Raw genomic sequence first — 15,760 nt, 5'->3', positions numbered from 1 at the left:
TCTTGTTTGGCATCTACTTTTCCGAAGTACAAGCAAACACAGGAGGGTTATGCCTGACAAAGTTTGCAGATGACTGCACACTGGCCGCCATACTAGCAAACACATCTGTCACACATATCCTTCCGAAGGCTCTCACAGTAACGCAAAACTGCTGCCAGAGCCACAGCCTAAAGTTAAATGCCAAAAAATGCATAGTCATACCCTTCGGGAAAAACAAGGTTACCCCTAGCTACCAAATAGGTGGCAATCCACTGAGCACAGAAGAAGTTATCAGGGACCTGGGGACCCAGGTTGATAGTAGTCTGTCATTCGACACCCATGTAGCTAAAGTAGTTAGGAAGACCTTCTACATTGCCCACCTTATCATGAAGGGATTCTCATCTAGATCAAGGGAGGTCATAGTCTCCCTTTACTCATCACTCATCAGACCAATGATTGAGTACAATGCCCCATTCGGAATGTATCTGACCAGACACTTGCAGCAGCTGGAGAGGCCACAAAAGTTCCTCACCAAAAGGATAAAGGGTCTCAAAAATCGGTCTTATGCTGCCCGACTGAAAGAACTCCAGCTCTATTCAGTCGCTTATCGCTTGCTCAGAGGTGACCTCTGCCTAACATACAAGGCCATGTCAAACCCAGATTTGATGAATATGCTTCACCTCAAAAAATCTAGATCTATCAGAGCCACAAGGGCGGGAGACTTAAACCTTGACACGGCTATTAATAGGACGTGCTGGAGGGATAGATTCATCACCCAAAGACTCCCTATGCTGTGGAACAAAATCCCGGTACATGTGAGGCAGAGCACCTCGCTGGCCTTGTTCAAGAGAAATCTTGACCAATGGATGGGAGATCGCAGATATACCCCAGGGATTACCTCAGTGTCACTGCTCGACAGAGGCACAGCAAAATAATGGGTATAGTTCCCCATACTAAAGGGGTGGCGTAAGCCACAAAACGATGGGCTAGGCTTGTAAATGCCCTCGGGCAGATAGCCTAGTATGAACCTATGAACCTATATATATATATACACACATACATATATATATATATATATATATATATATATATATATATATATATATATATATATATATATATATATATATATCTATATACACACACACATATAATATAGATTTTATATTTTTAGTCTGATGAAGTGGCTGGTGCCACGAAAGCGCTCACCTCTTTTAGTAATAAAGCTGTTATTCTACATAGCCGTGGCTGCTACCTCCTGCTTTGTTTTTTACTGTTCATTTTATTGTTGTTGGAGGTAACTCTGTGTGGAGGCTGCATGTCCTCCCCGTGATCGAGTGGCCTCCGAAAGACATGTGTGAATGGGCATGCCTTTGCTGAAGGTTGGGCGTCAGGCTGGCAACTTAGCACCATAAAAAAAAATTCTACTGCCAATCATTAGTGGACCAGATTTCCGCTGTGGCGACCCCTAACTGAGAAAAGCCGAAAAGGCAAACAACAATGTTCTGTTTACAGCACTGTTAAAATGTGAATATTTGAGGCAAACATGATAGCCCAGAGAAAGTAGCTAGTTTTATTTGAAAAACATTATGTTTCCAAATACTATGAACTATGCATCCCTGTTTCATGACAGGAGGCCATGGTGCTGCATAAATAAGTGTCCACTGTCAGAAAGAAAAGGCTAGAACTAGGAAACAGTGGATGAGTTAAGTCTCCTGTGGTGAGGTGTCAATCCAAGCAACAGCAGGTCAAATTACCTTTAGCACTTTGACAGCTAGGGAGGGAAGTGTGAAGTGGGAGGGGAGATAATCTAAAGAACTACAACTCAGGCATGACAAGAGAGTGCAAATTAAGATCTCTGCAGTAAAAAAAAAACTTAGAAAGTCTGTTCTGTGCCTTTGTCGTCACTGAACAGCAGGATATTAGTTGAAATTTACCGACTGAAAGACACCAGTGTATGACATTGAATGTAAAATGAATGCAGTCACAGTACCTTCTGAACAAAGAAGCCTGCGTGATGGAATGTGTTAAGGACAAACACTGAATTCTGGGATACGTGGAGGTTTAGAAAATTTTTGAACTCTCATCAAGATGCTAGACCCCATGTTGCCAGACTCTGAAATTACATATAAAAATATTAAAAAACCTGTAAAGAGTCCCACAGTGGTGTTAAAATATTGGAAACATCTAAACATGATGAAATAAACATGTTTTTTGAGTCTGTGGCTGCAGTTCTCCTTTAAGGTAGATTCTAATGTTGCAGTTCTCCATGCATGGTATAAACTAAAGCATCTGCTTGCTACAAACGTAGCAAGCAGTTTGGTACCATTTAAGCAGAGTTTTTTTTTAATAATTTAAGTGCTTTAGCTCTCTGTGTTCTGTGTGCATAAACTGTAGCAACAACCTGTTAAAAATGTAGCACGCAGTTTGCTATGATTTAAAGAAAGAGAAGAGCTTATTTCTTTTTTTTCCTATTACTGTCAGCTGAGGAAGGAGTGGTGGGGATGGGGTGCAGAAATAGGACCTGACTGGCTCCTACACTTCAGGAGCACCAGCCAGCCAGCAGATTTGGTCTTCAAATGATGTTAAGGGGTGCCAGGTCAGGGAATGGCTCCAGGCACTGGATGAGCCACCTATCCCTCTGATTACTGGGGTAACACCAAAGGCACAAACTACCTCTATGGCTACCTGGATGACATCCATGATACCTAGTATGTGGAAATGAATGCAATCAAAATCAATAATAGCATGCCTGACAGTCAGCAGGCATGGAGGCAAAAAGCATACTGGAAAAAAATTCCCTCTTTAAGTAAGGAAAGAAATTGCTTCTGAGCCAAGCAAATGAAGATATAAGGAAAGAACCTTAGGTAAAGCAAATATATTAAACAAAGTTCTAAAAGTACCAATGGTCATTTTGTGGGATGCTTACCTATGTATTCTCTAACCTAAACCAGAAATGACTTGACGCTCAAGGAACAGTGAAGAAAAGCAGCTAATATTTACTTTTAAACTGATTTAGAAGTGAAAGAATAAACAATGTAATCCATCATATTATTTGCTGAATAACTTTATCAAAAAATCAATCCAAAGTTAAGCTAAGTCATTCCACCCCGGCGGTATCCATGCCGTGTTTAAAAAAGGGGGTAAAGGGCACAATTCAGTAAAAAAAAAAAAAAAAAAAAAAACAAATTAAATAGTTTTACAGGACTCCTAGCTAAACAAGTATTATCAAATCAAAATTTGCAAATATTATAAACTTTTCTCAGCATTTTACATATTCGCCATTCTAGCTAGCCATATTACAACCCACATGGACTAAATTCTTTATGATATCTTTGACTGTTGCTCCCTCTGCTGGTACAATACAGCATTCGACTAAAGTGCTATAGCCACACAGGAATTCTACACTATTGAACTAATACTTTCCATACCTCTCCACTGTCCAGATTTTCACATAATGTACAGATTTTTGCGTAATGTTTTTGGTCTGCTAATTTATGGTTTTGTTTGTGGCAAATCCCTGAGGTTTGACATTACAAAATAATGACAGACATTTGAATTTCAAACTTCATATCCTTCAGAAAAAGCAGGCTAATACAAGTCCTGTTATTCTAGCAACTTTTGAAGTTTCTAAGAGTAATATTTAAAATTTGTCCTTATTTTTGGACCTTTGACCCCCTCCCCCCTTTTTATGCTTTATCAGATTTCTTAGGCCAAGAGTTTGAGAGGCATGCTTTCAACAATAAAAAAAAATAATTGGTTACATTCCAACTGCATTTAAAACCTCCATTTTTCAGCTGTTTCCTGTGATTTGCATTTAATCTGTAACTCTGCATTTCTGTTTGGCAAACTGGAATAGTCTGATACCGCCATATTTCCAGTTCTTAATTAGTATTACAGGTAACCAGTTTTACTATTCCTATATCTCCAAACACACTTAATGACTTTAAATGTAACCGCTATTACTGAAGAAAATCAGTGAGTTTCAAAATGCTGTAAAGTGCAATTCTAAACAGAATGGAATATGATCATAAAAGACTGTGTTATAACTGCATGTCACAACCTATCAAATTGGATTATGTCAATATCCAGAAACTGCCCTGTGGGTTCACAAGTCAGAGCTACTAACAGCATGTCAGTAAAGCAAAAAACAATGCTGCCAGTTAAAGAGAGTCACTTGCGTTTACACTTAGGCTAATAAAATAATTAGACAAATACATTTTTGGGGTACTTGAAAACATTAGGGACTATCTTCAATACCCCACTACTCAGATTCTTGAGACCTTTCTCCCTATTCGATATTCTTTCCTTGATTTCTCTGTTTAAATTATTAAGTATAGAGCTTAAGATGAAAAAGGAACTGTTTTGCATGTTACAGCTATCCAAGACATACAGTAAAAGTGCACCTCACAAAATAACTTACCTATAAAACATCTTCACTTTGTTGTAAGGTAGGCATGCATTACATTGTTCATAAATGTTGTTTATATCAGTTTTCAGAGGACATTCACAATTTCCACAGCCTGTATATATGATCTCAGAAAGATAGGTCACAATCATCTCCAGTGGTGTGTTGGAATCTATGTAACATGATGCTGTAATGGTGGGGGAACCTCTTGTGAGCTGCAATGAAACAACGTGTGCCCTCAGCTGGATTTCTCCTGATCAATTAAAAAACAGACATTTAATTTAATCCATTCATCAGAGCAGTCTACTTCACCAGTCAGTATTTGATTTACTGTTAGGATAATGGTTAAAAAGAAACGGTTGACTTACCTCATTATTAATGGAGACTTCAGTAAAATCTTTGAATGAACTGAACAAGAATATCTCCCCCTCTCTGTGTGTGTGATATATATATATATATATATAGATAGATAGATAGATATAAAACGCACACATTATAGACATATTTATAAAATGTATTGTATGCACACATTTATATATAAACACATACACACACATGCACACGTTTTATATATATATATATATATATATATATATATATATATATATATATATATATATATATATATATATATACACACACACACACATATAAAGTACTTGTTGAATTAATGGAATGTAAAGACACTGAAACTGAAGTCATCAATGCCAGCATTCAATAATTCAAAATATCGAAAAAAATTAAAATACTGAAACAAAATTTTGTCAGAAGAGTATCAATGTTAAAGAAAAGTTTTTCCAAAGGTAAGGTGCAGAGTTAGGGTTAGTATGTATTAGTAAGGTGGGGGGAGCTTTGCATCCTCTGCTTCAACTTGTTAATACCTGCTAACTCTAACTGTAACACTGATCCTGCACCTAACCCTGCACCTTTCAAAGCTCTTTCCGTAACTGTGACACCAATCTAGACAGTTTGCACAGACAGACAGACACACACACTGTGCTAAAACTATAACCTCACTTAACCATACCCTAGCCTTTCAACACTCACACAAATTCTCATACCCCTTAATGCCTAAACAGTTAGAATATCTAAAGGTTTTGGCATTACTGTCCCAAACCCATACTTACGTTATCCACAAGCGTTCAGTACTCCACTCACGGTAAATTTTAACATTTTGATGAAGGGGACATCGACCGAAATTCACAGTCATTCACATACCTCCATATATAGATAGATAATAGATTAGGTAGCTTAGATAAGAATCAAACCTGTACTTGTGTGTTTATGAGGTAAATCAACCATTATGCTATGTGTGTGTGTGTATATACATATATATATATATATATATATATATATATATATATATATATATATATATACACACACACACACACACACACACACACACACACACACACACACACACACACACACACACAGACATATATATTGCAATGCTGGCTGGTTTGGGGTAGAATTTAGCTCAAATATTAATGCATGCTCCATCACTAAACACATCTTCATTTCTTTACAAATACCAATTATACAGCATTGAAATAAGCTTTACTGAACACAAGCACTATGGCTTAGTACTCAGACAAATCATAGCTTGGGACATATAAAGTTCACTTAGCAAAAGTAAATACAACTTAGCTGTAAAAGAGTCCATCCTTCTCACGTCTATTACAAAGAGCAGGACTCAAAGTCATTTCAGGTTATAATTATTTTCAGTTCTCTGAAACTCATGCTTTTTTTCTAAATGCCAGCTTCTCTCTTTCTCTAGGCCAGTCACTTCTTTAACTTCAGTTCAACCTCTTCCTGTCAGCTTCTCTGTAGTTGAAGTCTTCTACGACATGTTTTGGCCAAAACTTGTCAATGTTTTCTTACTAGCCTTCTTTTTAGCCTTCAGCCAGCTTCTCTCAGTCCCAGGCTGTCTTAGTTATTAGCTTCACTGTCAGTATGTTGTTCCTTTAACAGAAGGAAGCTGTGTCTTCTTGAACCACATGACCTACCAGCCATGTGATCCTTCATAAACCTCAGTGAAAAGTCAGGGTTTTGAGTGCATTTGGGTTTACAAGTTTCTCAACTGTCTCACACAGTCTTAATGGCAGTGATACACCTCCCAGCAGCCCATATCTTCCTTGAACATCAACGCTACTTCTATGACTGCCAATCCAGTATTCATTACCTGGCCTCCAGTTTCAGTTGCAGCCACTTTATTCATTCCTGTGGAAACCAAAGACCCTTTGGTCATTTCTCCATAGGTCATCAGTGTGGTCTTGTTGGGTAAAATCTCCTCCAATCTAATTCCCTGATAAAATAATAAGATTAATTAGAAGGATACATGAGGGGTTGGAGGTGAAAATTTAAGTAGGTGGGTTCCTCTCTGATAATTTTTGTTTGAGCAGAGGAACCAGGCAGGGGTGTGTCCTCCTTTCCCTTTTTCATTTGCATTATATTTAGAACCACTGGCATAAGGGACTCAGAAATTCAAGGATATAATTAGTATGGAAGTAGAGAAAAGCTGTTCTATTTTCAGGTGATATTATTTCATACCTGATAAAACGAGAAAAGGGTATTTCAATGTTGTGGAATAATTTGAGAAAGTTCCAAGTCTTTTCAGGATCTAAAATTAATGAAGCTAAAACAAAGGCAATAGCTGTAAACTATGTACCCGCACACAAACTGGATCTGCAATATCCATATTTATGGGGATATGAAAAAATGAAGTACTTAGGAGTACGGATTAAGAAGGATTCTTGTGTGGCAGCTAAGGGTATGTGGGAAGAGACAAAAAACAGATAATACAAAAAATTGAAAAATTAGAAGCTTGGTTTTATGGAAATGGATAGCAAGATACAAGCAGTTAATATGTATTTAGTCCCTTTAGTTTTATACACAGGTCAGGCATATTTTTATCAACCAGAGCAGAAGTTGTGGATAGGAATAAAGAGTTGAAAGAATTTATCTGGGAGGGGAAGAGGGCAAGAGAAAAGTGGGATAAGTTGATCTGTCCAATAGAAAAAAGCTATTTAGAGATTTCCTGATTTGAAGGGGTATTTCAGAGCTGCACAGTTAAAGCTCCCATGCATAGCACATGCAGAAAGGTATGATTCAAAATGGAAAGGGATGATGATGAAACAGGGAGAAAGCTCAAGAAACAAGGACAGACTGGGATTTTGGATGCAGATCCTTAAGGGGAATAACAATAACCTACAGAATATTATATTTATAAAGTAGCAGGAAGCATCCTAAGAACTAAGCCAACATGAGAATAGAGAAAGGAGAGTCTGATGATAGGGGTGATGTCACCACTCTGGGCCAGTAATCAAGGAGACTGAATCCTCACCACTGACACTGGAGAGGGACGTTCACTTGGAATACAGATGGATATACTCAGTATTTCCAGATGCAGACCTCTCTGCATCAAGCACAATTTCTCTTAAGAGCACACAGGGAACACACTGTGCCCGGGTCTGGGTTTCACTCACTGTCTCTCCTTGGGTGCCCAGTAAGGTTCCTTACTGGCACAGCTTCAGAGTTAAGTCCTCAGCTGAGTGCCCATGCAAAGTCCTCCACCATTCTCTCTGTGAAACCAGTGGTTCATGTCCCTGCTGACACACATGCTCTTTGAGATTTAATTGACACACACACACACACACACACACACACACACACACACACACACACACACGCACACACACACGCACGCACGCACACACACCTGGGAAAAGCTGGCACAGATTACCTGCTCTACCATCTTTGCCAGACTATAAGGTAGAGTCACTGCCACCAGTCAGTTACTATATGGCTCTTAAAAGGCTATCCAATTATACTGAGTGAAATTAATATTAATACAAATGGTAATGTTGACCAAAAAGCCAGACGTTTAGGAGTGGCCAGAGTTATCACCAATTAAATATCTGCAAATACTCTCAAAACGTAACTATTTTCTAAAAAGGACCAGCCACAATGAAAAGTTTAAATATATTTAATAATAAACAATAAAGGAACATGAAAATACTAAATATTTATTTACATGAAATACCAGAGTTTTAAACACAGGAAATATTGAAAATAACACAGCTGGAAAGAGTCACAGTTACAGCAAAAAAACAATGCTTAACTATTCTCACTATATTTTCCTGACTAAACTAAATAATTACTGTTCCTACTTACTGAATAGAGCAAGGCAAGATAATGTGGGTGAGTGGTCCTTGTTGTCAGATCTAAGACAGAATATAGAATGCTGAGAGCCATCTCCTACTAATATCTAAATATTATTTTTGGCTTACAGAATAACATCACACACATCTGGTCATCTGACTCTGTTTCCCATACTATCACCAACAATAGAAACTGCCACCAGTATTTTAGCACCTACATGTCAATAATACACACACAAGAGCATTGCTCAGATGTGGTGCAGTTGATGGAAGTCATAAAACCATAAACGCTTCTCTTCTTCCTGCAGGAGCTTCTACATCTTCTTTCAGCTTTTCCCAGTTAGGGGTCACCACAGCGAGTCACCTGTCGGCTCATGATTGGCAGTGGAGTTTTACAGTGTCGAGTTGTCAGCCCAACCTTCCACAGAAGGCACACACACATGCACACACATGCCTAGGACCAATTTAGAGTGTTTAATCCACCTACAGCATGTCTTTGGGATGTGGGAGGAAACCGGAGCACCCTGAGGAAACCCACGTGACCACAGGGAGGACATGCAGACTCCGCACAGAAGGCACCCCAGCAGAGGATCGAAGCGGAGAACCTCTTGCTGTGAGGCGACAACGCTAACTGCTGCACCACCGTGGCTGCCCTTCTTCCTGCAGGAGCTAATAAACCATATTTCGTACAGGCATTGTGTCTCTGGCTTCATTCAAAACTGTGACATAACATCTTTATGACCTAGGCCCAGTATTTAACTTCTTTGTTATTTTTAAGTTTGAGATTAACCTCTGTTAAAACATATACATTTAAACAGTTACAATAAGGCATGTACATTTCTTTTCTTTCCAGCCGGGCACTCTGTTGATACATTTTAACACAAGCAGCTTTACAAATACATTTTTCACCACAAAGCATCTGTGCAAATCAGTTTGATATACAAATGACATACAATTCTTTACAAATTTCCAGCTAGATGTGCTGGCATAAATTACACATCCACTGCCCTACTTCTCCTGGCATGGCTGGCAGTACCTTCTATCATCACAATAGGGATGACTGCAATTAGGGGGAAAAGAACAGGTAAGAGGGAGCTGGAATTTACTGGAGAAAACATACATGGGGGACATAAGTAACCTGCAAATGCTGAACCCATCTCAGTTCGGCTTTGTTATAGGAAGGTCATGACTATTAAACTGGTGGAATTTTTTGAGAGGGTTACCAAAGCATTGGATGAAGGTAAAACTGGGCATACAGCTTACCTCAACCTGGAACAAGGTTTTTGATACAAGACCCCACTCAGGCATTATAGACAAGCTCACTAATTTAGGTATAAACCCATTTATCACCTTCAGGATAGCAAACTGATTTATTGATAGGTAAGTTGACAGGAGGTCAAAAGAGGCCAGTCAAAATGGAATCTACCAGGGCTCCATACCAGGCCTGCTCCATTTTGGCATATATTTATCTGAAGTGGAAGCAAATGCTTAAGGTTTATGGATGACTGAGTTTGCAGATGATTGCAAGCTGAGGGTTATCATTGACTCCCTTGCAGATACTAACATTCTTCAAGAAGGTCCATCTCTGGCTAACAAATGGTGCCAAAGTCATGGTCTTAAACTCAGTGCTAAGAAATGCATAATTGTACCCTTTGGAAAGTCAACCATCCTGGCTAATTAACATGTTGACAATACACCACTTAGAGTTGACAATGTTCAGGGATCTGGGTATGCACACAGACATTAGCCTTACCTTGACCACCATGTGGCCACAGTGGTGAGGAAATCCTTTTATGTTGCACAACTTATAAGTAAGGGCGTGGCATCTAGGTCCAAAGAGGTCATTATATGACTGTACCCTGCCCTTATCAGACCAATCTAAATTCAGTACAATGCTCCATTTGGTATGTACCTAACCAGGCATATGCAGCAACTAGAGTGACCACAAAGGTTCCTTACAAAAAGAATACCAGACATAACAAATCTACCTTAAGCAGAGTGCCTTAAAGCCCTTTCCCTCTACTCAGTCTACTACAGATCACTAAGGGGTGATCTATGCCTTGTTTACAAGGCATCTGCAAGCCACACAGTTATGAATCTCCTACATATTCATAAGTCAAAGAGTACTAGAAATACAAGGTCAAGGACCTGAATTTTGTCTGTGACTTAAACAGAACATGCTGGAGAGACATACATGTTCCAGGGACTGCTCCTGCTATGGAACAGGCTTCCTATCCATGTGAAGCTGAGTTCATCTATTACCCAGTTTAAGTGCAACCTAGACCATTGGATGAGGAATAGGAAATTTACATCGGGCTTAGCACCATGTCCCTTATGGGCAGAGGTAGCTTATGAATGTCTGGCTCTCAATGTCTTATTCGGATTCAGGATGTCATTAGTCTTTTGGGAAAACATGGCAAGGCTTAGAACCCCCAGGTAGTTAGCCTAGTAACAATCTATTAATCTATAAAAACTGACAAATGAAATAAGGTATTGCGAACAAATAATCAGATAGGGAAATGTAACCGAATGGGAACAGGCCACAAATTCATTTAGACTGCAAGCTAGGTATTGCCTTTGCTATCAAGGATTGCTAAAAGAGTATAGGCAAAGAAAGGAATAGAGGGATCCAAAGTGAAAGACCAGCACTGGGAGAGTGTTTAGTAGAATCTAGAACAGAAGCTGAGGTTAAAAAAGGGATCATTAGTAGGGCATACAAAATACTGCATGACAGCTGCAGGAATCAGAGAAGGTTAGAAAGGATTGGGTAGAAAGACTGGATAAGCAATTCACAAAAACAATGGGAGAATACATATAGAGCTCCCAAATATGAAACAAAGCCTTGATGATTTGGAAATTTTGCTTGGAAGTTTTTACATAGGTATTGCTATACCCCAAGCAGACTCCAAAGAATTTTTCCTCAAGTACATTTCAAATTTTGGAGGTATAATTGGGGGAAGAAAGAGGTAACTGGGAACATATTTTTAAGAGTGTAATGAGTTGGCAGACTTTCAAAATTCCCTGCAGACTACTCTGCTAGAAATACTGGGTGAGCAAGTAGGTGTAACTATGGAAATTTCATTTTTAGCTGTGATGCAGAATTGGAATTGCCTAGACATAATATGGCCTTGCCGAGTTTAATTCTCGTGGATGCCAAAAACACAATTATTAAAAAATGGAAATCAAAGTCTAAAACAACCATACCAGAAGTAGTGAATATAGCAATAGAGATAAAAGAACTAGAAATGGGATCTTTAGAAAAGGGTAGGAGCAAATTTCATTGAAAAAATGGGAATTGTGGGAACAATACATGCAGAATGTTTTAGAGATGGGATGAGATTTAAGGCAAGGTAGGAACTGAATGAGCTATGTAATGTTCTGTATAGAAGATTATATTTGTTGTATAATGTTTGCAAATGAAAATATGCCAATACAGTCTTTTATTTATATAAATGTATGACTGTCTATAAGTGATAATTCAATAAATATGTTTCTTGTTAAAAAAAAAAAAAAAAAAAAAAAAAGAGCTGCAGGAACCACACTGTTGTACATTTACAGAAGTGTGGTTTCGATAAGATGAATGCTATCCATATGCAGGAATGCTCAGCAGGCCAGAGTATTCAGAGTACAGCCTATATACAGTTAAGTCCCTATTATCCAGAACTCAAGCAACTGCCAATTTTGATTGGCTTGTATACTGGCAGACGGGCCAATCAAAACTTACAAAGTGGAGCCGCTTCTGTTCAATGCGGAACAGCCCGCATTGAACAGAAGAGGCTCCAATTTGCGATTTTTGTGGCTCTTATACCAGTATATGACCCAATCAAGAATCGCAAAGCAGCTTTCAAGCAAACAGAAACTACACTTAACCGGCATCTACCAATCCCCATGGGTGCTGGTTAAGTGAGAGTTTACTGTAGATAACTGACTGACTGTGCAATAGCTGGGCATTGGCAAGATTCATTGTTGTTCACAAGGACCAAGACAGCTTAAGAGTCTAATTTTAGGAAGCAAAGAGAATCTGCATCATAAGGACTGCAAGGAGTCGGTTATCTGGGTAAAGGAAGACCCTTAGATCTTTGAGTGTAAAAGCTACTGTAACTATGGATATGCACTTGTTACACACTGTGGGGGCTGTGGTGAGACTGAATTGGGCTGCCCTGAACTCAAAATGACTGACCCCTGTTTGAAATTAAAGGAACTTTTCTGCATGTTTTGGCAATCTTCATATGCATCCTGATGATTCAAGCAGTACATCCAGTCTGCTTTTAACAAATAAGGAAGGATGAACTGCACTATGACCATTTTAGAGGGGGTTTGCAATATATTGGTTTAGGCCACTTACATTTATAATGGGTCTAAGATCCTTTGCCTTTTTTAGGAACAGGAAAAGACCTTGACTAAAAGCTATACCCCGTCTGACTGGATGTGACTTCTTGGTCGAATCCTTTATGCAGGAGACTCTGGGCCTCTAGTCTTGTCACAGTTCTTTAATGAAGTGGGACACTTGACAGCAGAAGAGAATGCAGTCTGAAATGAGATAGGAAGTGAATGGGATAGCCTTTGTTTGCCATGTCTCTTACCCACTTGTTGTGTGATGGCCTCCCACACCCACAGGAAGAATCACAGATGACTTTCAACAGCCTCCAGATTGGAGCAGAAAGACAATGTTTTAAGAACTCGCAAACTGCCCTGTGGAGGTTGGACTGTGGGATCCCTGGTTACTCTGCCAAATCTCACCTCCTGTGGGAATGCAGCCATTCTTAAAGTTGCCACATCCTCTGCAGCATTTCCCCAGAACTACTGATGTTGATTTGCTAGGGGAATGTGAACCATATCTGGCGAGGGCTCCACACCATTCTGGAAAATGGGTATTGTGGAGCCTGACATTTTATCCCAGCTTTGATGAGCAATCACTGTTGTGTTTTCAAGCTCAGGTTTTACACAAGGTCCAAAGAGTAAGGGAACATTGAATGGGACATTCATAAATTCAGCCATAAAGTTCTTACCAAACTTGGTATTTACTGTCCTAGCTAATACACTTGCTGAATTATGAGTCAAATGGATGGTGTATTAAGCTATAGCACTGGAAGCTAGCTGGGACTGTAGCTTCCTCATGAGTTCATAGTCTGGCAAATCCACCAGAGTACCTGTTGATTTATCTAGCAGCTTATTCTGTAATCATAACAAGTGCTTTAAGTAGTTTAGTACTTACAAGTAGAAGGTAGGGGATGAAAACATATGCTTTAATCATCTGTCCTGGACCCATGGCTGCTTGTTAGGTGAATTAATGTCTTTGTTCTATATTTCTGGGAGCCTTCTTAAGTGCAGAAGAAGCAATGGTAGAATTCACCACCAGGTTCAGCAATCAGTTTAGGTATCCAAAGGATTTTATCAGGCCATTTCAATACAGATGCCACCACATCCAATTACTTTCAAGCAGTATCAACTACCAACATGACCATGGTTTCAGCCTGAGGGAAATGAAGGCTTCAGCCAAGATGTGCTTTTACTCAGGAATGCCTTGAAACCAGTTACCTTTGGACCTAGTAAGCTCTAATATTTCCCCAAACTTTGGGTCAAAAGAGATTAAGAGAAGATCAAAATTCTGTTCATTATTAACATCCATTATTATAGACTCCATAGCAATGAGCTTCGTCTAACATGTAACCTTGCATCCTTGCCTTTGGGAGGAAATACTCCAAGAAGAAATTAGACTCTGGTATGGTCATAAGTGAATGACCCTTCTGAGAACCCCTGGTGTCTCTCTATCTACCTAGTGGAGCAAATGTAACAGAGAAGGATCCCAAGTGAACCATGTTTTGAAAAGCCAGAAAGAGATGCTCATGCAGGGAAGCCTGCATAACAAGCACTGAAATTTACCAAAGCCTGAGGTGGAAGCCATCAAGCTTCAGGGATCCACATTGGCCACTGATGATCCAGAGATCAAGGCCCAAAAGTTCAGTCCCGTTACTTGGATGGAAGGGATGGTACTGACACTTGAGACAAAGAGGAACTCCAATGTACAGCAGAGGCCTGCAACAGAAAACTGACTCCAGGAAGAGAATACTCAGCTTCAAAACCAAAGGGACAAAGGTTGACCCACAGAGACAAACTCCTGACACCAACACCAAGACTAACCATGGGGGAGGGTCTGACACTGAAGTCGTAGGAAAGGCTGGGGCTGACACTGATGTCATAGGAAAAGCTAACAGTACTTTTATAAAAGTAACAGCAAAATCAAGCTGTTAAAAACAAAACCTAGCAGTTAACAGTACAGGCAGCAACAGGAAAGGCTGACAGTGTTCAGCTAAATAATAAAACAGTGCCAACACATGGGAAGACATCTCAATAAAATTGTTAACTTGAGTGAAAAGAAAGGCAAAAAAAACTCCAGAATGTACTGATCTGTTCTGCAGAGAATCTGGATAGAAACTCAAAGAACGAGGACCAAAAATCATCAAAAGCTCTCTAAAAGGAAAACATTAGCCTGAATCTATCTTGTAAATGACACATTTCAACAGTTCTGGAAAGGGGTCCTTCAGCACCCAGGACTGTGTACAAAGTTGGTGGACAGTGGTAGCCTGGGAAAGTTTTTATGAGCTAGGCTAAAACATAAGGGACCTGGTAGATGTGGAAAAAGAGGTCGGACTATATATCAAGCAAGTACCTGATGTTGGAGTGGGTATCCCAAAAGATGATTGTGACCCTAATATATCAAGCAGTGCTGGACCTGGGAGAAGGTTAGAGGGCATGGGCGACTATAAAGCAAATACTGAGGAATTTGCAGTCAGCTGTAAATAAGTTTCTGCTGTTTAGCTCAGGTGTGTGTGTGTGTGTGTGTGTGTGTGTGTGTGTGTGTGTGTGTGTGTGTGTGTGTGTGTGTGTGTGTGTGTGTGAGTGAGTGTGTGTGTGTATATACGCGTGAGAAATTTTACACCCCAGTATTAATTTCCTAAAATGGCTGCTGGATGAGTCCCAGAATGGTAGCCAAACTGGAGGATAGGCATAAACTCATGCTCCTGCTAGTGAAGGAGGGATGATACCATCCAGGGCCAAAAGAGGTCATAATGGAGATGGATTTATCTTCATGAGGGTGTAACTGATGCTTTACCTTTGTATTCTTTGTTGTTTTGCACTGGTGCAGCAGCAGCTTGGGATCATAAGAACCCTTCTGCCAATTCCAGCAATGGCAACTCTCAACTAC

At 39.5% G+C, this 15,760-nt stretch overlaps 1 protein-coding gene across 1 annotated transcript in view; it reads right to left on the bottom strand.

Moving 5' to 3' along the window:
* The window catches only part of SHLD2 (shieldin complex subunit 2), a 355,664-nt gene that overhangs the window by 148,009 nt on the left and 191,895 nt on the right, over positions 1-15,760 (bottom strand). Inside the window, exon 6 of the mRNA XM_044056504.1 lies at positions 4,403-4,640. Within this exon, the coding sequence (XP_043912439.1) occupies positions 4,403-4,640 (238 nt within the window). The remainder of the gene's footprint in view (positions 1-4,402; positions 4,641-15,760) is intronic.

The sequence above is a fragment of the Protopterus annectens genome, chromosome 14.part0, assembly GCF_019279795.1.
Source record: "Protopterus annectens isolate FY-2018-M chromosome 14.part0, PAN1.0, whole genome shotgun sequence".
NCBI lineage: Eukaryota > Metazoa > Chordata > Ceratodontiformes > Protopteridae > Protopterus > Protopterus annectens.
Note: the sequence above shows the minus strand (reverse complement) of the source record. Positions and strands in the feature narration are given on the sequence as shown.